This window comes from Ranitomeya imitator, chromosome 5, assembly GCF_032444005.1.
Source record: "Ranitomeya imitator isolate aRanImi1 chromosome 5, aRanImi1.pri, whole genome shotgun sequence".
NCBI classification, from domain to species: Eukaryota; Metazoa; Chordata; class Amphibia; order Anura; family Dendrobatidae; genus Ranitomeya; species Ranitomeya imitator.
In genome coordinates this window covers 39369960-39396263 of record NC_091286.1, presented here as the reverse complement: position 1 = coordinate 39396263, position 26304 = coordinate 39369960, and the positions used below count along the sequence as shown (strand labels likewise).

Genomic DNA, 26304 nt, shown 5'->3' with positions numbered 1-26304 from the left:
GATACCTGGCCACACAGTACATTCTTGCTTATTCAATTACATGGTCCGCATATAAAATACTACAACTATTAACATTGGCTGCTCACAGAAAAGGGTTTGCAACTGCAACTTTCCAAACTGTAGGGATGTCAAAAGCTGCGTCGTAGCAAACGGCATTGTTGAGTTAGGGATATTTTTTTTTCCCTCCTATGACTTCTCTAAAATTAAGCTCTCCAAAAACACATCCACGTATATTGTATGATTTTATTTTGCTCTTAAATGTCAAAAAAAAAAAAAAAAAAAAAAAATTACTGTCATGAGACAGGAATGCATGAGATAGAAATGGCTCAAAACATCTTCACATGAAAAACACGCGGATTCAGATTTCATTCACAATTTTTGAACCTGAAAACATCTACAGTTACATAGTTTAAAACTCTTTTCCATCCATAAATCACATATTTAATATTACTTTTTATTTTATTTTTTTTATATCTAACAAACAGTAGTTGTCGTTACATTTCCGGATGAGGCTTTTTGCATACTTGTCATTTCATAAGCCTCCAACTTAATTCTTCCTCAGTAACAGCAACTTTTATTTATTTTCCTTTCCGAACAATTGCGGGGTTTATCACGCCATTTGAAAAATTGCCGAATTTTAATTTTTTCTTAAAAAGAAAAACTTTTTTTTTAAAATTTTCATAGGTATTACATGGTAAAGACGCATCTTGTTCGGAATTGGAATTTATTTAATTTTTTTTTTTTTTTTTTTACTTTCTTCAAAACCAGAAGAATTTTTTTTTTTCTAATCAGGACCACTGTAAACAAAGAGAATACATCTGTGTAAATCTTTAGATAAATGTATGTGTATATACTCCCGTATGCACATACATATATGGAGATAGACAAATATAAATCTATAGACACATACATAAACGTTTTGCCATATAATTTTACTGTAGATATGTTTCCGTCTGTGATGTCTTTAGGGCGGCCCCCTTGTTCTCTTCTAATGACCCCTTTATCTGTAGCAATTCTCCTGAGAAGATACTGGAAGGGAATGACATTTTAGATGCACTTTGGAATGGCGCAATGATGTAAACTCTTGCACACTTAAGACTTGTGCATTTATTAAAAAAAAAAATAATTAACTCATCTAAGATATGAACAAAAAGTTAGTTTTTTTTTTTTTTTTTTTTAAATATTCACAAAGAAAATGCATTTTTTTTTTTTTTTTTTTTTTTTTTTACATTTCCCATAAAGAGATTTGGCTGTGTGAGAAATGCATTCGCTTGAAAAAAAAAAAAAAAAAAAGAAAAAGAAAAAACCCAACAACAACTATAAAACTAATCTAAACTTAAGTTTTCATTAGAAGTTAATAAAAAAAGAAAAAAAAAATCACTTAGAAATGCCAAGCACCATTATCAGTGACCGTGAATTTTTTTTTTTTTTTTAAATTAGTGGGTGATCAAATTATAATCCTACTGCAAACACCACTTGTCCCCCCAATTTCCCAAATGCAAATGGTCTTATTTCACATTTGTGAACAGACATGCAAAATGTGAATTTGGATTGCAAAAAAAAATAAAAAATTAGGAACAGAAGAAAAAAAAAAAATATTGCTTGGTCAGGAGGATAAAGCAAGATCTTTTTAAATATGCTGCTAAATATAGGCAGTAAAAACAGTCCTAAAAAAATGTAAAAAAAAAAAAAAAAAAAAAAAAGGTAGGTAGCAGCAATTAGGGCAAACTTGGTATGGCAAACGTTATCTAAAACAGTATAAAAATTGCATAACATCCACCAAAGTCGCTCCGAAAAGTCGAGCGCGGCTCCAGGATTTTTACCCTGAAAAATAACCCAGAGTGGATCACCCTTTGGTGTTTATGCACCTAGTAAATGTATCATTGGTAAAATAGGTCTTCAGTAAATCAGGTTTGCTTCTCTATTTAATATATATTTATAGATCTATATATATATTTAGATTTTATTGACCCAGTTTGACCCTAAAAAAAAACAAACAAAAAAAATTAATTATGTACAACAAACCATCGTGACATCGGTTCTTAAGTCAATAATCTACATTGTCGTCCATCTTCCAGCTTTGGCTTTTTATTGGATCTTGTGTACAGTTTTTTTCCGGAGCCTACATCACACAAGTATGGTGTCATATTGCAGCCAAATAGTCTCCTGATAGTTAAACCCTTCTTCCCATAACGAAAGCTCACACACCAGGTACAAGAAAAAAAAAAAAAAGGAAAAGTTAACTACGACGCTGTTAAGACACTGGTGAATCTTCTCCCTGGGTTTCTGCTACGGTAGGAGAATCCGTTGACTCCTCGTTTATTTCACTAGAGGCCTCTTGCCCATTTTCCTCCACGGCTCCTTGACTACTTTCTTCACTTTGAACCTCGTTTTGATACTCTGCTTCTTCAGCATTTTCTTCTCCGGCATCTTGTATTGGACTCTCGGGAGACTCTTCCGCTTCTGTGACTTCCTCGTCTGCGGCTTTTGGCTCGGAGGTAGCGGTAACTTCCTGCACAACCTTCTCGGTTACGGTTGGCGTGTTGGCTGCATTTATTTCGACTACATTGTCAGTTTGGGCGAGCGACACCTTTTCTATCAGTCTCCACTGAATGATGCTCATGTCCTTCCCTCCTGTTGAAATTAGGTGGCAGTCGCTGTGGGTAAAGCTGACATTGGTTACGTGACTGCTGTGGGCACTGTACTTGTGACTTGGAGCCTTAAAACAAAAAAACAAAAATGAAGTCATGACCAGGTCTTAGCTTAGGGCTCTACAGGTGTTAAAAATGAGGAAGGTGGGTTTAATATTGACTAGGTATCCGTACACTGGACACATTTTTATTTAGTCTGTATTTTGTCTTTAATTGTACGTAATTAACAGTAAAACTAATCTTTAAGTGGTGCGGATTCTCGTTACCTTTGGTTTGGAGCACGGATACTGAAATAGGTGGACTTTGCAGAAGTCATCAGCGAGAGCAATAACCTTTCTGTTGCGAGATCGGACTAATGCGTTAATATCTGTGCCATCTGATCCTTCTGGCCACACGCCTAAAAGGGAACAAAACAATTTTTATAAAAATAATATATATTTATATAATATTTTTCCTTAAATGCCAGGAATACTACCATCTTCCATTTAACCCCCTCTCGCCTTAGTCATTTTTCACTTTGTTTTTCCTTCCCTTCTTCCAAGAGCCATAACCTTTTAACATTTCCATCAATATGGGCATGTGAGCGCTTGATTTTGTGGGACGAGTTGCACTTTTGAAAAGACACCATTGATTTTACCATATATTGTACTGGAAAATCGGAAAGAAAAATAGAATCGGAAGTGCGGTGAAATTGCAAAAAAAAAGTGCAATTCCACTATATACCACATATAGTTTATTTTTTATTTAAGTGTTGAAAAAAAATTCCGAAATTTATATGAAAAGAAGTTTTTGCTAATGTCACTATTTTCTAAGATAAGTAACATTTTCATTTTGTGGGATCTGAGGCTGGGTGAGGGCTCCTTTTTTTGTAGCTTGAGCAAGTCAGGTTTGAGCACCGGGACTCCCAATAACGAGAACTTCCAATCTCCATATGTCATGTCTACTCTAATATCCAGCATAAAGCAAGGGCTGAGAAAGACCCGGGGTCAGCACCTTCCCGTTTTTCTGCGAGCCCTCGCCTGTCCTCCTGCTCTACCCAGTTGTAGAATATAACCTCTAAATGGACCATAACTGAACATCTAACACTCCGGTCTACTCCACGTAGGGCTACTGACCAAACACATGAAATCCTAGCACACAGGTGTACGTCGCCCAGTCGATGTCTTTGCAGTCTGAACGATTCCGAATTAATTTACAACCACTTGGAATGTCCCCTGGAGGCAAAAGAAAAAAGCAAGAGAGAATAAAGAATCATTATGTAAGGTGGTAATAGGGATAGGGGAACTGTTCACAAGGAATGATAATCGCATCACCCGTGCACTCCTCCTCCCCAGGAAATGGAATACGAGTAACCTGTGCTCCATATTGAGACATAGACTTTATTAAAGCCAAGTTGTGACTTAAGTTGGAGCTTCTGACGCAAAGTCAGTAGAATGACGACCAAACAACTGGAAACCTGCCAGACACCCGTCGTAGTTACGGAGGGTCCGCCTGGCAGAGTTTGGCGTCTAGAGAACATCCTGTGATGGACACAGTGTGAACCCAGCACATCTTCTATTAATTGAATGTAGAACACCCTTTGCACTACTTACAGTATAATATTTCATAATCTCCCGAGTTTGACATTATGTATTTATTATCCGGGGACCAGTCGAGGTGTGTAATGTAACTGGAATGTCCCTGTGAACATAAAAAATAAAGAAATATATAGTAAGAGCGCTGCCCGTAACCTTGGTGGTCATTGAATCCCCCCCTAGGATCCTGCATATGGTATAACAGTATAGACAATTTGCCTGGACTATTACATGATCTCAGACCACATCAAAGTTGAATGTGCAGGAAATAAAAGCCTGTAACAGCCAAACTGTACAAAATTTTGTATTTATGGAAAACCATTTTCAAAAGTCATTTTGAACTCCAAATACATATACAAACACAAGTATTCGGAGCTCAAAATGTTTTTTGGAAATGGGTTTCAATAAAAGAAAAAAAAAAATTGTGCACAGTTTGGCCTCTACAGGCTCTTTTCCTTCCTGCACATGCAACTTTGATGTGGTCTGAGATCATGAACCTTCAAAGAGGAGCAGAAAGAAAAAAAGACATAAAAGAGTTACACACTCTCCAGTAAGATCATCAGAACAAGCTCACCGACTTACTTGGATTCTTCGACAACTTACGCAGACTATAGAAGGCTAACGGCAAATTATTTATTTTTTTTTTTTTTACTAAAAATTCATCCGCACTACTCACAGAGCACTTTCCGTATCGGCTGTATTTTCTTCCATTCTCTGAGACATTGTAGAGGTAAATAAAGTTATCGTGTGAACCCACCGCAAGCAGGGCTCCATCTGCAAGGGGAAAACCGGCTCTCAGGAGCAATTCTGCACAAATCTGTATTCTGTCAGCCGTACATTTATACACCTCCAGTAAGTCCTATACCTATCTAGAAGTCATGGTGTGATTGTCTGCAGTGCTGTCTATGTGATGTCAGTACTGTAGACAATGGGCAAAGATAACAGCACCGTAGACTCGGCACTGGGAGGGAAAGTAAAGCACAGGTTTGTTTGTTTTTTCTTTTAACACAAACTGCAGATGGGGGACAGGGAATTTCTGAAACTGGAAAACCCCTTTAAGCCATATAAAGCATCGACAGGGGGACAAGAGACTCCAGAAGGGCAGATAACTTCCATTCATGTCACATCGTGAACATACTGTAGTCCTTCAGTGTCCGAATGTCCTGGGAGTGCAGCCGAAAGGGAGATGGCGACCAGCACAATGTTACAGTCAACAATCATTTACTCGCAGGAATCACTCACCGATCGAGTATCGCATCACCGAGAGCTGCTCGTTACCATCTGTGTGGATGGAAACCAGATCTCTGGTCTCTGCATCCAGGACAAACCATCTAAGAAATAAGCAGAATAGCAAGATAAGAGCTCCAGCACTGCATGTGCCTACCTCCGCATATCACCATCGGCTATATCAGTCATTGTACAGGAGGAGGAGGTGAGCTGTGATATCACCTATTGTGAATGGTGGATCCTGTGCTATCTACTGTACATAGAGGTGTTATCAGTCATTGTACAGGAGGAGGAGGTGAGCTGTGATATCACCTATTATTGTGAATGGTGGATCCTGTGTTGTATACTGTATATAGAGGTATTATCAGTCATTGCACAGGAGGAGGAGGTGAGCTGTGATATCACCTATTGTGAATGGTGGATCTTGTGATCTACTGTAAGGTGTTCATCAAAGAGGAGAATGAGGTGAGCTGTGAACTCTTCTATTGTGAATGGTATATTCTTTGTTATCTACTTTTGGGACTATAGAACATGGACGGTTAATTTTACTGGCATATCAAAAGAAGCTGTTTCTTTCTTCTTACCCCTGTATGTCCCAGAAAAAAACCACTAATGTAATTAGTACTTCATGTTTGTTATGTAGTTTCAGCATCTATTCTCTGTACATATCCATCTTTACATCTATTACCATACATGAACGCAAAAAGTATTGTTTTGTTGCATTTTGGCAGTATACATATAGCCATTTCCAATACTATTTCCAATACTATACATCCAACTTAGGCAGATAATGAACAGACAAGTAAACCCTGCCATTTCTGGAACCTGTTTGGCTTAATGATGTGATGCCCAAACAATGTGAAGAGACTTTTGGTGCCGGTGGTGCCATATCTGTTAGATCCAGCAGCAAGTCTAATCAGCGGGTATAAACATAAATCATCTATTCACAGGATTGGTGACAAATGTATGACATACGAATGGACGATCACTGGGCTCAACACTAGTGATGAGCGAGTGTGCCCGTTACTCGGGTTTTCTGAGCATGCTCGGGTGTTCTCCGAGTATCTTGGGCGTGCTTATAGATTATGTCAGAGTTCCCGCAGATGCATGATTTGCGGCTGCTAGACAGCCTGAATACATGTTGGGAATCCCTAACAAACAGGGAATCCCTGCATGTGTTCATGTGGTCTAACAGCTGCAAATCATGCAGCTGCGGAGACAAAAAATCTACGAGCACGCCCAAAATACTCTGAGAACACCCGAGCATGCTCGGAAATCTGGAGTAACGAGCACACTCACTGATCACTAATCATCACCACTCACGAGAAAGTTGTGTGTGAAAAAACAGCACTGAGCATGTGCGACCACTACCAGTCTGTAGAAGTGGTCGCACATGCTCACTATTGCTCCATTCACACAGACTTTGCACTCTCTCCCCTTTCTCGGGTCCCATGGGGGCATCAGACCCTCAATCATCTTTCTACAGAGCTGCTTGATCATCTATCTGTACATTCTCACAGCCACTAAAATCTCAGGATTTACCTCCCAGAATGAGTTCCAATAGCTACAACTATTCCACTGGGATGGAAGTCCGCACAGTGTCCAGGCTCCTGAACAAAAAAAATAAATAAAAAAGGTTTAAAAAAAAAAAAAAAAAGTTAAGATATCCAATTTTTTTTTTTAATTTTCTTAAATCCAAAGGAAAGCAATAAGAACAACAAATGACAGCATAAAGTAATCCAATGATTCTGCAGTCCATAATCTTATAAGAGGACAGAGCTACCTAGAAAGAGGAAGATTTAAAGGGGTAGACTATTTTGATAAACTGATGAGCTGACCACAGGGTGTCTTTCCACTCAGGCCTATAAAAATCAGAAGTTAAAGGAAACCAGTCACGTTTTGGATATGGAAGTAGTGGTTTGGCTATATAGGGGCTTGTTTGTCCTCCAAATCGCCATGATACCTTTTTTGTTATCACCGTCCAGAAGAAGCTATATGTAAATCAGGCTGGAAGTGCAATGGGGGTGTGTCTAGGCACTTACATTGCTTCTTTCAACTGCACCGACATGCCCACAATGCACTTTCAGTAGGATTTGCGTTATGGCTTCTATGCTAGATTTCTCATAACCGGCACATATGAAGAGTACAAAAATAGGGATTTTTGTGTACTCACCATAAAATCCTTTTCTCCGAGCCAATCATTGGGGGACACAGCTCCCACCCTATTAGCTTGTGCTTGTTTTAGAATTTGACATACTATACTCTCATATATATATGATGTGATATGCTATACGCTCATATGTTATTGATCTCCTACTGCTTTTGCACCGAACTGGTTAGCTGGGAGCCAGCAGGAGGGTGTATACTGCAGGGGAGGAGCTGAGAGAAAGCAGGAGGTGTATACTGCAGGGGAGGAGCCGAGAGCCAGCAGGAGGGTATATACTGCAGGGGAGGAGCCGAGAGCCAGCAGGAGGGTGTATACTGCAGGGGAGGAGCCGAGAGCCAGCAGGAGGGTGTGTACTGCAGGAGGAGCCGAGAGCCAGCAGGAGGGTGTATACTGCAGGGGAGGAGCCGAGAGCCAGCAGGAGGGTGTATACTGCAGGGGAGGAGCCGAGAGCCAGCAGGAGGGTGTATACTGCAGGGGAGGAGCCGAGAGCCAGCAGGAGGGTGTATACTGCAGGGGAGGAGCCGAGAGCCAGCAGGAGGGTGTACACTGCAGGGGAGGAGCCGAGAGCCAGCAGGAGGGTGTATACTGCAGGGGAGGAGCCGAGAGCCAGCAGGAGGGTGTATACTGCAGGGGAGGAGCTGAGAGCCAGCAGGAGGGTGTATACTGCAGGGGAGGAGCTGAGAGCCAGCAGGAGGGTGTATACTGCAGGGGAGGAGCCGAGAGCCAGCAGGAGGGTGTATACTGCAGGGGGGAGCTGAGAGCCAGCAGGAGGGTGTATACTGCAGGGGAGGAGAGAACTTTCTCTGTATCACGTAGTGTCAGCCTCCTAGTGGCAGCAGCTACACCCACGGGCTGTGTCCCCCAATGAGACGTAGGAGAAAAAAAAAAATAATGTCTGATGACTGAGGGGTCCCACCGATCAACAGAATAAGGATCCCAATCCCCAATTATTACACAGCATTGTGCGATCACTGCTGAAATTCCATCCAGTGTTAACAGGACAGACAGATGGCGTGATGCTGTACTCTGCCATCATCTTGGTCCCATAGTCTTTGCATGGAGTTGCAGAGGTCACATGCAACAATGATTATTCAATCTAGAGTTGAGGGAGGACAAGTTGGGAATTCGGACCCCCGCTGTAGTATTGGCAGGTGTCCCCAACAATCACACATTTATTACTATCACAGGGATAATGAAAGTTATAAAGCTCTTGAGGTGGCAAGAATCCATTCGCACAACTCGGTCCAGCGGCCACGTCTGAACGGGAGCCCGGCGAACAATCTCTGACCGGCCACCATCTGTGGCTCCTAATTTGATGAGCCGGCTGGGCACAACGTCACGCCACGACAATGACATCGCTCCAGGTCAATTAATTAAAAGAGCCGCGAATGCCATCAAGAGGCTGTTACTAAGGTTTATTCCTCCTAACATCTACTTACATCCAGCAGTCGGGTCCACTCCAGCGTGTGGTCGACAGAGTTCCATAGACAGACCTGCTTGTCTTGGGCACATGTTAAGAGAAGATCCTTAAAGGGGTGCGTTGCCAGACCCCAGAGTTCATCTGTGTGACCCTGCATATTGTTTTTACAAGTAGACATTTGATCAGTTCGGTACAGGAGAGAAAAAAAAAACGGTAATTAACAAAACAGATGCACAAAATTGGAACTCACCTGAACTTCAACCTGGAAGCCATCATTAAAGGTTCCTCGCAGGATAAAGTTCCTGGATGTGCCTATTAGAAACTGGTCAAGTTTGCCCTCTGCTACAGCTCGGATGGTGCCATACTGATCAGGGACCTAGAAGATGGTTGATAAATGCGTGAATGGTAGGGTAATTAGTCTTAACTGTACCATACAGCTTTCCCTTATTAAATTTATTCCACCACTAGTAATGAGCGAGCGTGCTCGAATAAGGTTATCTGAGCATCATCGTGTGTTAAGAGTATCATCGGCTTGCTCGACTAATATGTTAGAGTCCCCACGGCGGCATATCTCACAGCGGTTCGACAGCCACATGCGTAACATGGTCTGTGGGATCCATCACTACTAATCTAGTATCTATGGAGGGTTAACCGGGTCATCACAGATCACAGCAGTTGGGGGAAGATGTGCATCGTGAAAGTCAGTGCCAAAAACAAAATCCTATTTGAACTCTGCGCCCCACACTCCTCCCCTCTGCGCCCCACACTCCTCCCCTCTGCGCCCCACACTCCTCCCCTCCGCGCCCCACACTCCTCCCCTCTGCATGTATACAAACCACCAGATAGCAGTAGCGACGACCGCTCTTACCTCAATCTCTCGCTCAGAGTTGAGATTATGATCCCACAGAATGACTTTCCGGTCCTTCCCGCCTCCAGTAAGCATCATCCCGTTCCTCATCTGGCACAGTGTGAACACGCTGCCATCGTGAGCTTTGATTTGTTTGCTAATTTGGTAGACACCTTAAAAAAAAAAATAAATAAATAAAAATCTCAGGACTCAAAATATATTACTGGACACGTTGCACCACCAGAAAATCTCACCATGCACCTTATGTACACAATTAATATTTTTTAAAACACACAAAACCTTCAAATACTACAGTCAGCACGGACAACTTCTAACCACCTACACGTCTCATTCACTGCCATGGATCAAATCTCCTAGACAAGCAAACCGATCCATTAATAGTTGAAAGGGAATCTGTCAGTAGGATCAACCCTCCTAAGCAGTCTATATGTGCGTGCAGATCATAGGAGGGTGAATAAAATGATACCTTGGTATCTGTGATCTAATGTTTTATTCCAGAGAAATCCATGTTTTTATTAATATGTAAAAAGATATTAAGATCTATGGGCCGGACATAGATCTCCCTGAGAATCTGCCTCCAGAGCTTATTTGGAATGAAATAGGCATTACCAGTGTGAGACATGTAATGACTGACGGTCTGCTCTCCTGATCTCACTGCAGAGCGGTCGGTTGTAAGAAGAGCCACATACATTAAAGCGTGCTCACAGAGATTGTGCCAGGTGAGCATGTATCCAAGGCAGAGCTTACCAAAAAACAAAGCCAAGTGGTAATGATAATGTAGCCAAGCCTTTATGGGGCAATTCCCAAATAAACAAATAAAACAAACCTGGGGCAAAAAAATTAAACTTAATTTCACATTTTGTGACTTAAAAGCCCATTTTTCAGAGGGCAGTTGCATTTGTAACACAACAAAGCTCAGCTCTGCTGTACTGTTAGTTGATATCAGGCACAGCTCTGCACCAGAGATTTTACCAGCTCATTTACAGATTAAAAAAATTTTTTTTTGCATTTCTCTGGAAAACAACTTCAGAGTGCAGATATAAAAGGTATCATTGCATTTAATTTTTTTATGACCTACATGCCCATATAGACGGCTTAGAAGTGTTGATCCTACTGACAGATTCCCTTAAAAGGATTTTTCTGGTTTCCCGAAAAGTCCTGGCTATAGCTTAAGACAAAAACAACCCCCAAAAAACAAACACTTATTTTCACACCCTCACCCGATGTGTTATTGTATGGAGTGAAAACGCCACGTTAATACCACTGCAGCCAATCAGCGAGCTCAGCAGCTCTGAGTGAATGGCACGAGCCATGGAGCTCATTGATTGACTGCAGCATTGTCAAAAAGACAATGTCAGATTAGAACCAGACTAGCACAAAAAAACATAGAAAAAGTTCTGTCCACAGATTGGCTTTTCTGGCGAGTGGACTCATTCTGAGATTTAGGAGAAGCAATATCTTCCGCAGAGGAAAAGATCAAAGCAACATAAAGAGCAGGATATCAATACAACCTCCCTAAGGAATTTTATATTATATTTTAATGCTAACACAGCACAGCATTTTTCCTTACTGCCACAACTCGCTGATGTTCAGCTGCAGGCAAAAAAAAATAAAAAATAAAAAAAATAAAATAATTTATCTTAACAGTTTCACTTGGTAGCCATAACTGGGAGAGTTCCAATTGCTTATTTGACATATTGTGGATGACTCATAATTAATCCAGGTACTGGGTAAACTCGTGCTTGGGGCCATAACTCACTCATAATAAACTTTACTATCTATTCAAAATATATATAGTGGAGAGAAATCTACACAACCCTGTAAAAATGCCAGGTATTCTTCAATGAAAAAAAAAAATAAATACCAAGAAGAAATATTTTAGAACTTTTTCTACATTTACTGTCGCCTAGAATTTGTACAATTCAATTGAAAAATAAACAATTTTTTTTTTTTTAATAATGTATAAATATGCACACCCTTAAACTAATACTTTATTGAAGTGACCTTTGTATTTATGACAGTAATCAAGTCTGTTTGAGAAGGAATCCATCAGCCACGGCACATCTCGAATTAGCAATCTTAAGGTACCTTCACACTGAACAACTTAACAACGATAACGATAGCGATCCGTGACGTTGCAGCGTCCTGGATAGCGATATCGTTGTGTTTGACACGCAGCAGCGATCAGGATCCTGCTGTGACATCGCTGGTCGGAGCTAGAAAGCCAGCACCTTGTATCGTCTCTGGATCACCCGCTGACATCGCTGAATCGGCGTGTGTGACGCCGATCCAGCGATGTCTTCACTTGTAACCAGGGTAAATATCGGGTTACTAAGCGCAGGGCCGCTGTAAATGTAAAAAAAAAAAAAAAAAAAAAAAAAAAAAACCACTCACATTCCGGTGCCTGTCACGTCCCCGGCGTCCGCTTCCCTGCACTCCTCCTGTATCCTGTGTCAGCGCCGCCCGGCTGTAAAGCAGAGCACAGCGGTGACGTCACCGCTCTGCTTTACGGCCAGCCCTTACACAGGATGCAGGAGGAGTGCAGGGAAGCGGACGCAGGGGACGTGACAGGCACCGGAATGTAAGGATGTAGTGCTTTTTTTTCCCCCCACATTTACAATGGTAACCAGGGTAAACATCGGGTTACTAAGTGCGGCCCTGCGCTTAGTAACCCGATGTTTACCCTGGTTACCCGGGGACTTCGGCATCGTTGGTCGCTGGAGAGCTGTCTGTGTGACAGCTCTCCAGCGACCACACAAGGGCTTTCCAACGATCACGGCCAGGTCGTATCGCTGGTCGTGATCGTTGGAAAGTTGCTGAGTGTGACGGTACCTTTAGACCAGTTTTCCTTGCAGTAGTTCCAAATCCATTAGATTGCGGGGGCATCTCCTCTGTATAGTGCCCTCTTCAGGTCACCCACAGATTTTCAGCTGGATTCAGGGTTGGGCCATTCCACAAATTTGATCTTCTAGCCAAATCATTCTATTGTTAGTTTGGAGGTCAATAGGTCCGTTGTTGTGATGAGAACGTGAAATTCCTCATCTAGCAGAAGCCTGAAGATTTTGTTGCAAAATTTACTGATATTTTGAACTTTTCTCAATTCCCCTTTACTTGACTAAAGCCCCCATTACAGGTGTAGAAAAACAGCCGCAAAGCATAATGCTGCCTCCACCATGCTTCACTGTGGGTATGGTGCCCTTTTAGTGATGCGCAGTGGTTGGCTTTGTGCCAAATATATGTTTTGGAATTATGGTAAAAAAATTCAACCTTGATCTCATAAGACCATAACATGCTTTCCCACGTTATCGGCAGACGACGTAGGTTTTGGCAAAACATAGCTGGGCTTGGATGTTTTTCTTCGTAAGAAAAGGCTTCTGTCTTGCCACCCTACCCCATATGCCAGACATATGAAGAATATGGGAGATTGTTGTCACATGCAGTGCGCATTCTGTACTTGCCTGAATCTCCTGCAGCTCCTGTTGCGGTAGGGCTTCTTGGCAGCCTGCCAGATTAATTTTTTTTTCTATCAATTTGAGAGGAATGTACAGAACTAAGGATGGTCAAGTACTGGGTCAGATTTAGGCTATGTGCACACGTGAAAAAAGAGGTGCAGAATTTTCTGCACAAAATTTGCATCTCCTGGCAGAATCCGTAGCTGCGGATTTGCTGCGGTTTTTGTGCGTTTTTTTGTGTGGAGTTGATGCGGATTTTGTGCAGTTTTTACCACTGCGGATTTCTATTAATGGAGGGGTGCAGAAATTTTGCAGATCTGCACAAAAGTAGTGACATGCACTTCTTTGAAATCTGCAGCGTTTCTGCACTGATTTTTCTGCACCATGTGCACAGCTTTTTTTTTTTTCACATTGATTTACATTGTACTGTAAATCACAGAGCAGATCTGCAGCGTTTCTGCTCAGAAAAAAAACGCAGTAGATCTGCACTAAATCTGCATCGTGTGCACACAGCCTTAAGACACTTCTTGATTACGTCTTCACAGTATATCTAATGATTTTTTTTGTACTCTTCTCCTGACTGACAACGTAACAAGGAGATCCCTTTGCTATGTTGTAAGCTGTTTATGGACAGTGGTTTTTGCTGTAAAATGTATCTAATGAAATGTCAGCAAAATCCTACTAGGACAGCTGAAGTTTATGCAGTGTTAATCACTATAAGTGATGGCAGCCATGTACTGACTTATGTTACAGGAGTGTAAATTTGATTGACTAATCATCAACACAATCACATCCCCAATTACAAGAGGGTGTTCACACATCTGTATTTTGGTTTTGTTATTTTTATTCCCCTCACAAAATTGTTTCAGTTTATCAGTAGATTTGAAAGGAGAATAGGTGGAAAGACTTGCTCATTTAAGATACATATCTGCATCATTAAGTAGAGTCAGACATAAAAGGGGCTGATCACTTTGGATAATTACCACTGATCTCCCCTCTACGGATCCCCCCGCTGATCAGCTTTAATCAGTATTTCAGTTCTGTGCAGCAGTTGCATAGCGTTGAGGAATAAGGGCACACGGGCGCAAAATTGTGACCAGAGTGCCCGCCAGCGCTGCCTACGTAGCGAGCACCAATCAAGAGGAGTTTGTCATGGTCTGCTTCGTGCTGCAAAGGTAGCGTCCACTGACAAGCGGAACAGGTAATAAGTCAAAGTAGTATTGAATCATGTGCATAACTGTCTTCATCCATTACCAAGAGCTGCTTTTACACTTTTAACCCTAAGGTTAGAACTAATAAAATAGAGGGAAAAAAGCAGTTAAAAACTAGAAGGTTAAAGGCAAACTATAATTATAGCTGTAGCTTCTTAAAATAAAAATGTGCTTTGTGGAGAAGGGCTTCAATACTGGATTGGTGAGAGACACTCCGAGAGCTAACCGTCATGGCTCAGGAGGTGCCGGCAGATGCAAAATTATACTTCCACCATGCTCTAACCACGTGAGGGGGCCTGGAAAAGCAGTAATTGTAGTTTCACAGAAGGTAGAGTGGCAATGTTTAGAAACATTGGCTGTTCACACACCAATTAGTACTCATTAATAGTACTCTGAAGTAAGCTGACCATGCATAGCTGGGTTTTACGCAAAGACAACAACCCCTTTTTAGACTGAATCCACCACGTCGATGATATAATTGCCGTATGTCCCACTTCTCACTCAGGCCATTTAATGTCTGACCAAGCAATACAAAGACCGCTATGCCAACCATATTTATTATTATTTATTTATATAGCACCCTTAATTCCATGGTGCTGTACATATGAGCAACCATATGCACCATCGATGGATGGTTTTGGTGAGAATCTCTTAAATATTGGGTTTTACCAGCAACCTTTAAGCTAAACCATTAGATCCCCCATTGGCGGTCAGAAGCAGTATTCTCTGAAGGATTCAGTGTCGCTCCCAACCACATTTGGACACAAGGCCGTACTAACTTGGCATCCCTCAACTACCTTGCCAGGCAGGAACACATGGGCTACTCACACAGTGAACAAGTCTGTAGGAACATGCTCACACACCACCAAGAAACACCTTGCCAGGCATTAGTAGGTATCACGCGTGGTCTATTTTAGGGCAGGTGCATCATACCTGCTGGCCGTCCATGAGACTTTGTGAACAGCCAAGCATCATCATATCCTGACGTGGAACTGAAAAGTGGTGTATAACGCCTTGAATTCCCCAACGATCTGCAGTGTGGTGCACAACCAGCTCGCTTTACATAATTCGCACACCACGTTGTATAAGACACACTGCCTGTCAAAAGTGCACACAATGGGGCCACACTAGCACACACTTGTCCCCACCGTCCACTTGATTTCTACAGAATTCACACTAAACCTATTAACATGAGCTCGACATCTGACCCAAAACTGAGGCAACCTTCCCCTTATTAATGTGTGACATCACATCTGCTCGTGTTCATTTCTTGGAACAATAGATTTGTGCTCTGTTTGCCATTTCTTGATTATATTATTAAAATGAAATCCTGGGAGTTTGAGAAGAAATGCTAGACCTCAGGGATGGGTACGACGGCTTTTTGATTTTAGGGATTGCACGGCAAAAACAGGAAGCGCTGGCATTCAGAAAATTCCTCTGGAACTGACTAATGGTCCTCCTCCGACTGTTCCTCTGTGCCCCAAGCACTCATTCATAAGGCAGAAACTCTGCGTTTATGACACGTGGTCTGGAGGCAAAATCCTAATGACAAAATGTTCTTGTGGTAAGGAGGAGATCGTGAGGGAGATTGGGGAAGTCAACGGTAATAATGAGAATGGGATTGACCGGGTCAAATGCCAACATATGATTATTATCTGATTATGGGATCTTGGAGCTTTGGGTGGCAGGGGAACAATGTGAAATGCGCTAATACTTTTAGGCCTTAGCATTGCAGTATGGTGCGTAATTGTTCCATCTGTCCCTGGGTGGTCTATTATTCTATAAATTAAGTAAAACTGATTTGCAACAACTTATTTTGCCACGACCCATAAAAGCATTATTCATCTCATCCTGCAACATGATACAAACTCATTCAGGTACAGCTGTCCTGAAAGGAGCACTGTCACTACTCCAGACATGTCCATTTTACTACATACTTGCACTATCGGGGCGTGGGCAAGCGGTGTTACCGGCAAGACATGCCTTCCCCAAGATCTTGCGGCACTCACCCCAAACAGGGCAAGCGGTGTTTCCGGCAAGACGTGCCTTTCCAGAACAGGACACAGAGGCAGAGGAACAGACCAGCAATAGACTCACCAGCTTCCTTAAAGTCCCTGAACATTGGGGAGTGGGCTGTGGCAGTGTCATGAAGCAGGGTGGAGACGAAGACGCAGCACCAGCCAAAATCCAAGATGGCACTCTCACTGCCGGCAGGTGGAGACAGATGTGACAGGAGATGTGGCTGGAGAAGTTTGCCCACGAGCCTCCATCCTATAGTGCCTCGCTCAAGAGGTCAGTGTCTGCTACACAGGGGATGAGGGGAACATCTGGTGAAGGATCCTGATTTATGGCATTATCTATGGAGAAGGAGACCGTCTCCTCCCCTGAGATAAGGGTAAACCCTCATGGGCATAATGGATCTACTTCTGCTCCTGAAGGGAAAAAGTTGTATCCTTGAAGAAATTCCCCAGGAAAAACTCTCCTTCCCTGCAAGATGTCCTGAATCTAGTTAATAAATGCAACTTTACTGTCAATACACTGATGGGACAAGTCGGCCATATACAAGAATCTATTTCTATAATATGTCATGACATGCAGAAAGGGGCAGAACGAACCACAGCGGTGGAAAGCAGAGTTCGTGAGGTGGAAGACGCTCTCCCGCCAGTCCAGAGAGAGATAAGAAGTCACACATAGGCAGTTGCAGCACAGATTGCCATGGCTGACGACCTAGAAAACTATCATATGCAATAATAGCAGACTGGTTGGGGCTCCTGAAAAGGCTGAGGGTAATTATCTGGATGACTTCTTTGAAAAAGGATAAGGGTAACTTTGGCAAAGATACCCTGACTCCTTTGTTTGCTGTGGAGAGAGCTCACGCGCTCCCCATAAGACCCATTTTGATCAAAATCCTGCGCTACAAGGACCAAGATATCATATTAAAGAAAGCAAGAGAGGAGCAGGACATTAAGCTGCGGGGACAGAAAATCTCCTTTTTCTCTAAACATCTCAGTGGAGGCCCACTTGATTTACCAGGCCAAGATCAGGGTGGTCGCCCTTGGCACTAGCACACTGTCCAGCCATCTGAGAGCTTCTTTTCAGGACTGTCATTAACAACAAACTGCAGGCGGCTGGAGGAGCCAGAAGGGCCAGAGATAGCCGACACATGCTGAAAGTCCCTTCTCATCTGATCGCTCTCCCCTCTGGTTACAGGTGCAGGTGGCCCCCGATGAGAACCACATATTGAATAGTTTGGAAACTTAACCCATTCTGGCTTAAAAGTATTAACTGCACTACAATTAGGATGAAACTTGGGCAATTCTTTGATATCAATTTTGGTTTGGTGTCCAATAATGTGGTTTGGGACACTATGGAGGCCTTTTTAAAGGGTGTACTGATCAGAGAGATTAAATTGGAAAGTGAAGTTCGAGAAACAGGTTAAGTTTAAGGAGGAGCTTTTTATTTCTATTTGGAAATGGTTAATGATGTATTTGCTTAGGGGACATTGCAAAGAACACTATATGAGGCTATAATAGCTGTCTTACCAAGGAAGGGAAAGATGAGGAACTACCAGAATCCTACAGACCCATTTCACTACTAACGTCTGATGTCAAGATTCTGGCAAAAATCCTAGGAAATAGGTTGAGCGCTGTCATAACGTATTTAGTACACCCGGATCAAGCTGGCTTCATGCCTTCTAAGTTCATAGAAACATAGAATATTAGAGTTGGAAAGGACCGCCAGGGTTATGGTCTCCAACCCGCTGCTCAATGCAGAATTCACTAAACCATCTCAGACAGATCTCTGTCCAGCCTCTATTTGAAGACTTCCATTGAAGGAGAACTCACCACCTCTCGTGACAGCCTGTTCCACTCATTGATCATCTTCACTGTTAAAAAGTTGAAAGCCATTAACCTATGAAGACTTTAAATATGGTAGCAAAAGAGGAATGGATCACCGTGTGTGTGGACAATTGCTTTTATTTAAAATCTATAACTTGAATATCTCTCTCCCATTAATAAGGATGCCATTTCTATTTTTTTCTTCTTCTGGCCTAAAATATTAAATTGGTCAGAGTCGGCTTTGCTCTCCCTGGATAATAACTACATCTTCGCGCAAAAAGAATTTTTTCGCAAACCCGATGGTGCAAAGTTCAAATACCTAGGCATTTAACTTACCAGCGAGGTTAATGACTACATCCCTCTAAACCTGAACCCGCTAATAGTCAAGAAATAAAGTCGGAGCATGGAGGAATTTCATTTGAAAGGATCACAATGTCACTAATCACGCGAAATCGTCCTAGGGCGTACTGGTGGACACTCGTAGATCGCCTTCTTACAGGACCTGCTGCTTCTTCAGAGATCAGCACTACCGGATATGGTTGGCCAACGGCTCATCCTCACCAACGTTACAGAATAAACCCGACTAAAGCTCCAACACCAACAACGTTGTGATTTTACGCAATGGACCTAAGATTTAACATGCCATTCAGCAGAGGGCCTTTTTTGAAGATAAAACTACTAAAATCCAAAAGTTATTTAAATAACAAAGAAAGCTATTAACGTAAAATGCCAGATAATAAAAAATTGCTTTGCATGCAATCTCCAATTATTCAAGGGAAAAAAAAAAAAACAACATTATGCATTAAATTTAAGAAATTAGTAAATCATCTCTGTCTCAGGAACTCATCCCACAGCCTTGTGCCAACTTTCTGCAGCAGGAGCCTCTCCCCTCAGCCATCTGTTCTTACCGTAAATAGGGAAAAGTACCGCCCCTTTAGCCAAGAGGGAGGTGCTTCAGTAAGGAACTGCCAAAGATCACATACTAGCATGATATTAAAGGGTGTCACAACATTCTGATGACTCAACTTTAGAATAAGCCCTCAATTTCAGATCAGTGGGGGTCAGACACCAGGTACGTCCACCAATCAGCTGCTCTTTGTTCCTGCAGCCGCTGGATATATACACCTTGAATGAAGCTGCGGAACATCTATTTTTTGCTGCTCTGCAGGACCCAGCAGCAAACGGCATACATTCAGGGGAGATGCAGCTTAATTCAATGCGTTTATTTCTGGCCATAGCTAATCGTAGCCGAATGGTGGTGGTACCAGGTGTCGGACCCCCACAGACTTGTATTTATTATCTATTCAAGAGATAAGTCATCAATATATATCATGAGCGCCACCGACTTGTATTTATTTTCTATTCTAGAGAGAAGTCATCAATATATGACCGTCAACCCCTTTCATCAGTGTTCTCTGCAAGATTTCAGGAGAACCATAGTTGGCGAGCATGGCTTTCATACACTTGAAAAGGTATGAATAATTACGCAATTCAGTCTTATTGCATCCAAAATATCATTTAAAATAAGCCGTACGAATCACAAATATAAAATTCTATCCTTTCTAATACGACAACCTACTTATTTCCAGACCATTGCCCTATTGTTAATCTGATAACATAAAACAAGAAAGCGTACATGCGGGGCGTGAATACTTTGTAATCGGCACCGCATCACTCACCAGGTGAAGTGTTTGCACGATTAGAGCTGTGCAGCGTGTGCCAGGCATATTAATGATATTAAGAGAGGGAAATACACCTAATGACTCATATTAAGACTACAAATAATTACTGCGGCTTTCAGGACAATTATGGAGACGTTTAGCTGGATGCCAAGTAGGGATTTAGAAGCAATTAAAATGTTAGGAGTGGTGGATGGGAAAGCCAGGAACGTTCAGGATAACCTTTACAGTATCACCACACCCTGACACCACGATTACAGCACTATTCAATATTATGGAGGAGCGCTGACGTGTTTACCCTACAGTAACAACCACCGTGGAGGCTAAACGGACCCTCCAGCAGTAGAGGCATTACTCATACAGGAGGCAGGTGAGCGTCCACCCGCCAGGATTATGCAAGACAGACGGCGGGGCGCAGCGGCCTACCTTTTACTCCTTTACCAGCCGTCGATTCCACAGGAGTTTTGCTCCATATTAACATGACTCCACCAGAATCTCCAGCCAGTACATCTCCATTGGGTAGAAAGGCTAAGCACTGTACAAACTTTGGTTTCTCATATTTCTGCATAAAGAATTTGAACAACATAAGCAATGGATACCCAAACCTATCCACCCACTCGATGCAACTCATCGCGCCACCCATCCAACGCAACCATATTGAGCAACCTATCCATCCAATGCAATCCTATCGCGCCACCCTCCCATCCAATGCAACCATATTGAGCAACCTATCCATCCAATGCAAGCATACTCTGCAACCCACCCAACCAACGTAACCACATTTAGCAACCTATCCCATCCAATGCAACCCTATCGCACTACCAACCCATCCAACAAAACCATATTGAGCAACCTATCCATCCAATTCAACCCTATCACACCACCCACCGCAACTATATTGAGCAATCTATCCATCCAAAGCAAGTCTACTGTGCAACCCACCCATCACAACCATATTGAGCAACCTATCCATCCAATTCAACCCTATCGCACCACCCACCCATCCAACACAACCATATTTAGCAACCTATCCATCCATCTCAACCCTATCACACCACCCACCCATCCAATGCAACTATATTGAGCAACCTATCCCATCCAAGGCAACCCACCCATCCAACAACCATATTGAGCAACCTATCCCATCCAATTCAACCCTATCGCACCACCCATCCAATGCAACCATATTGAGCAACCTATCCCATCCAATGCAACTCTATCGTGCCACCCATCCAACGCAACCCTTTTGCGATAGCATATTGAGCAACCCACCCATCCAACGCAACCCTATCACGACATATACCCATCCAATGTAACCACATCAGGCCACAAACACATCTAATGCAACCATATCACACCACCTATCCATCCAGTGCAACCATACCACACCACCTATCCATCCAGTGCAACCATATCGCGCCACTCACCAACCCACTGCAACCCTACCACGTTACCTACCCATCCAGCGCAACTCATCAAGCCATCTATCCATCCAATGCAACCCTATCACGCCACCTAATCATCAAATGCAACCTATCCTTCCACCCAAACTATAAATTTACCCATATAATTTAAATATGTGGCTAAAAAGATTATACCAAAAGCAGCGCCACTTATGAACATAGACCATGTCTGGGACTGCAGCTCGCTTGGTCACGCTTACATGGTCATGGCTGCAATAAAATAAACTCTGCACTGTATTAGAAAACCAAATGTTTATAAAGTGGATGTACAGCAAATAATGAATTAAAAAAACCATAAGATGCTGCACATACACAGCAATATCTTCTCACTGACATTATGATGCTCTTCAGTTCTTAAGATTCTGAAAGCTAAAAACACCCAGCACACAAGAATGAAGCCCTCTAGGCCACTTGAAGACCTCCACCACATAATACATCCCCCCCAATAGAAGCACAATGGACCCCAAGATCTACAAAAGCAAGAATAAAAATATTTCCTTACCCCAAAAATCCCCTGTTTTCTTGCCAGAGAGTTTCCACTCCAGGTCCAGAAGAAGATGTGAGATTTCCCACAGGTGACTATCGTGTTGGCATCAGTGGGATGGAATTCTACAGCCAGGACCACCTCATTAGTAGTCTGAAAACCATGAAAAACAGACAATATAATTTCACATTTATAGTCATAGTAAGCAATCAGATTAATATCAGACCCCAAGACCTTCAGATATGACAAAAGTTTAGTAAGAAAGTAGTTTTTAACTTATTTTCCTTTGTCCTGGATTTTAGAGAAAAACAGGCATAAATATATTTACTAAGAAAAATATTTTTATATATTTTAATTGATAATTTTTTCCATAGAAAATCTGTATAAAAAAAAAAATCTTGCAATTTTCACACTAGCCACTGTTTGTTTGTTTTTTAAAGACTCACACGGTTTCAGGAAATCGATCCGTACATTAGAAGCAATTAACACTCCGGCCCTTATCTTTTGTACTGAAGCAGCTAATGAGTGTGGGCAAAGATTATTGTGAATGAAGAGGGAGCAGGAGAGCTGTGACATCGCCTATTGTGATTGGTGGATCCTGTGCCAACAGGTGCCTCATGTAACTGTAATCCTGCCTGTGATGAGAATTATTGGTGAATTCATCTACGGTAATTACTTTTCATTTTTTTTAATGTAGTGGAAGAGGTGAGTTGAGATATCACCTATTGTGATTGATGGATCTTGTGTTATCTACTGTACTAGATGGTGGCCCGATTCTAGAATATGTATGTATGTATGTAGTTTATGTAGTTTATTTATGAAGTTTTCAGAATAATGCAATTTATACAAAGGATTCGGTCGGCTGGGACCAATTAGTGAAGCGTGGTTCAAATTCCGCGCCAATTCGCCGGCGGACTGCGACTGTCGCTGATTGTTCACGGCCGGTTCACGTAGCATATATCACTGCCCACGTAGCATATTGCCCAGCCACGTAGCATATTGCCCAGCCACGTAGCATATTGCCCAGCCACGTAGCATATTGCCCAGCCACGTAGCATATTGCCCAGCCACGTAGCATATTGCACAGCCACGTAGTATATAGCACAGCCACGTAGTATATAGCACAGTAACGTAGTATAACAGCCACGTAGTATATAGCACAGACACATAGTATATTGCCCAGCCACGTAATATATTGCACAGCCAATCAGGCTACCTCTGGCGAGCACATGGAGAGCTGTGCGACCCTCCAAAGAAATGCCACCCCACACCATTACTGACCCACTGCCAAACCGGCCATGCTAAAGGATGTTGCAGGCAGCAGATCGCTCTCCACGGCGTCTCCAGACTCTGCTACACGTGCTCAGTGTGAACCTGCTTTCATCTGTGAAGAGCACAGGGCGCCAGTGGCGAATTTGCCAATCCTAGTGTTTGGTGCCAAATGCCAAGTGTCCTGCACAGTGTTGGGCTGTGAGCACAACCCCCATCTGTGGACGTCTGGCAAGCAGACCATCCTCATGGAGTCAGTTTCTAACAGTTTGTGCAGACACATGTACATTTGTGGCCTGCTGGAGGTCATTTTGCAGGGCTCTGGAAGTGCTCCTCCTGTTCCTCCTTGCACAAAGGCTGAGGTAGCGGTCCTGCTGCTGGGTTGTTGCCCTCCTACGGGCCCCCTCCATGTCTCCTGGTGTACTGACCTGTCTCCTGGTAGCGCCTCCAGCCTCTGAACACTACGCTGACAGACAAAGCAAACCTTCTTGCCACATTTCGCATTGATGTGCCATCCTGGATGAGCTGCACTGCCTGAGCCACTTGTGTGGGTTGTAGAGTCCGTCTCATGCTACCACAAGTGTGAAAGCACAACCAACATTCAAAAGCGACCAAAACATCAGCCAGAAAGCATTGGTACTGAGATGTGGTCTGTGGTCCCCACCTGCAGAACCACTCCTTTATAGGGGGTGTCTCGATAATTGCCAATAATTTCCATCTGTTTATTCCATTTGCACAACAGCATGTGAAATTGATTGTCAATCGGTGTTGCTTCCTAAGTGGATAGTTTGATTTCACAGAAGTTTGATTTGCTTGGCGTTAGATTCTGTTGCTTAAGTGTTCCCTTTATTTTTTTTGAGCAGTGTGTATATATCCTTCATGGTGAGGCAGACGATGAGCGTCCTTCAAAGGGGAGCAATTTGGCTTGTAGATCCACATGCACATCTGCGGCAGCCTCAGATTTCTCATGCACATAAGAATAAATCTATTAAGTGTGAACATAAACTAAGTCAATAACAAGCTTCATGTTTAGAGTTGAGCAAAAAGGATTTGTACTGCCCTGGTCCAGAAAGATCCATGGTGGCAACTGGAACAGTCCTCACTTCTGGCATCCTTGGCGCCGCTTGCACTCACTGGTGTCCCTGTAATGTTTGAAGTGGCTTGGGGTCTAGTGAGTGCAAGAGGCGCCCAGGATGGTCCGGCTGCCACTGAAGACCGCAGACAGGATGCTGGACCAGAGAAGCGTGAATCCTTTTGCTTAACTCTAGCCACGTTCACATCTCTGTTACAGATTTTTATTTTTCTCCATAAAAACGACGAACACGTCAGCAGAACTGGACTGATCTGACACTGCCCCATGGGGCATTTAATTTATAACAAAGGACATATGAACAGCTACTTAAGGTCACTTTACACTAGCCGACTGGTGGCAATAAACATCCGCTGATCGGCAGCCATTTAATAACCAGTTTGCACCGGCCGAGCGCACATCCGATGCTCACTGGACGATCGGTAATAGATGGTTTGTGCACATAGGATGTCATTGATCTCGCCAGCACGAGTCCTGATTACTGAGGTAGATGTGCAAATGCCGAGAACGATGAGGTTTTGTGCTGACCAAAAGTTAGCTTCACCCGACGAGCGTCTTGCTCGTTCGTCAGTCACATGTAGATGTTTATAAGTTTAAGTTCATGTCCAGGCGGATATAAAAGTCCACGGAGGCGAAGACTCATTTAGGGAAAAATAATAATTATATATATATATATATATATATTTTTTTTTTTAGATTACCTTTATTTCTGCTACTTTTGACTTCTTTTGCCAGTCCCAGACAGTCAGCATGTGTTCATTGGAGTCATCGATCACAGCCAAATGTACCCCCGAGTCCTGCAACACAAGAACCACAAAGTATGAAGAGCCAAAATCTTACAATATACCGATGGCGTAATTATCTCCCAGTGCGTCACGTTATGGCGAGATGTCCACCCTTACTCTAAATTTCATACATACAGGGGACATGCCGGGAAAAGCCTTGATGAGCCGCAAATCATTAAAACCACTAGGTGGCCACATAGACATAGTATAAACTTCTCCCCAAAGAATTTTTTTTTCTTTTTCTCTTCTTTCCAGAACAAGTCATCAATGTAAGGTTTCTTTCACACTTCCGTCGGTACGGGGCCGTCACAAAGCGTCGGCGCGAAGTACCGACGGATGTTGTTAACGTACCGATGGATGTTGTTAAAATTCGGCACAACGTGGGCAGTGGATGCAGTTTTTCAACACATCCGCTGCCCATTCTAAAGTCCCGGGGAGGAGCTAGAGCTCTCCGCCCGGGCATGCGCACTCCAAAGTGCAGGATGCGACGTACGAAAAAACGTTCCCTTAAACGTTTTTTTCGTGACGGTCCGCCAAAACACGACGCTTCCAGTGCACGACGGATGCGACGTATAGCCATATAGCCAAGTCTATGGAGCAAAAAAACACATCCTGCGGGCACATTTGCAGGATGCGTTTTTTTCCCCAAAACGACGCATTGTGACGGATCTAAAAAGACGGAAGTGTGAAAGAAGCCCAAAATACATCGAGCAGCCCGCACTGCCTTATAACACAAGCATCTGGCTCTGTACCAATAGGTGATCAGAAGTCACTTTTATTTGTAATAATCACATACAACTCAAGTTATTCAATGCTGCTTCACAAAACAAAAACAAACAAACAAATCGCATAAGTAACATTTACCGCTTTTGAGAAGTCCAGGCATCCAACGCCACGCTCAAAGGTGCCGAGGCCGATAACTTGCAACGTAGAGAGACTGACAGAGTCCCAAACTCTTACATGAGGTTGTAGAGGCTGCACAACAATGAAAACATTGTAAAAAGTAAATTTAACAAAAACTATAATTCTATGAGGAAAGCAGGACAATCAGGGAATGGATTGTGCTGCACCTCAGAAGTCGTCACCCATCTTACACATACGAGATAAATGGGTTTTCTGGTTAGA

At 42.8% G+C, this 26304-nt stretch overlaps 1 protein-coding gene across 5 annotated transcripts in view; it reads right to left on the bottom strand.

The window, feature by feature from the left end:
• Positions 1-723: 723 nt before the first annotated feature.
• EML4 (EMAP like 4) overlaps positions 724-26304 on the bottom strand; it is a 136628-nt gene continuing 111047 nt past the window's right edge. For 4 of the 5 annotated variants that reach the window (XM_069768585.1, XM_069768586.1, XM_069768588.1 and 1 more), the window contains exons 11-24: positions 26044-26154; positions 25096-25191; positions 22054-22188; positions 20515-20650; positions 9908-10059; positions 9290-9415; positions 9059-9190; positions 6995-7062; positions 5468-5556; positions 4902-4999; positions 4244-4331; positions 3767-3865; positions 2918-3048; positions 1272-2719 (exon numbers count right to left, since the gene is read on the bottom strand). In XM_069768585.1, the coding sequence (XP_069624686.1) occupies positions 2255-2719; positions 2918-3048; positions 3767-3865; positions 4244-4331; positions 4902-4999; positions 5468-5556; positions 6995-7062; positions 9059-9190; positions 9290-9415; positions 9908-10059; positions 20515-20650; positions 22054-22188; positions 25096-25191; positions 26044-26154 (1926 nt within the window). In that variant the 3' untranslated portion in view covers positions 1272-2254. Of the gene's footprint in view, positions 2720-2917; positions 3049-3766; positions 3866-4243; positions 4332-4901; positions 5000-5467; positions 5557-6994; positions 7063-9058; positions 9191-9289; positions 9416-9907; positions 10060-20514; positions 20651-22053; positions 22189-25095; positions 25192-26043; positions 26155-26304 lie in introns of all 5 variants that reach the window. The other variant, XM_069768590.1, reaches the window with a different exon arrangement.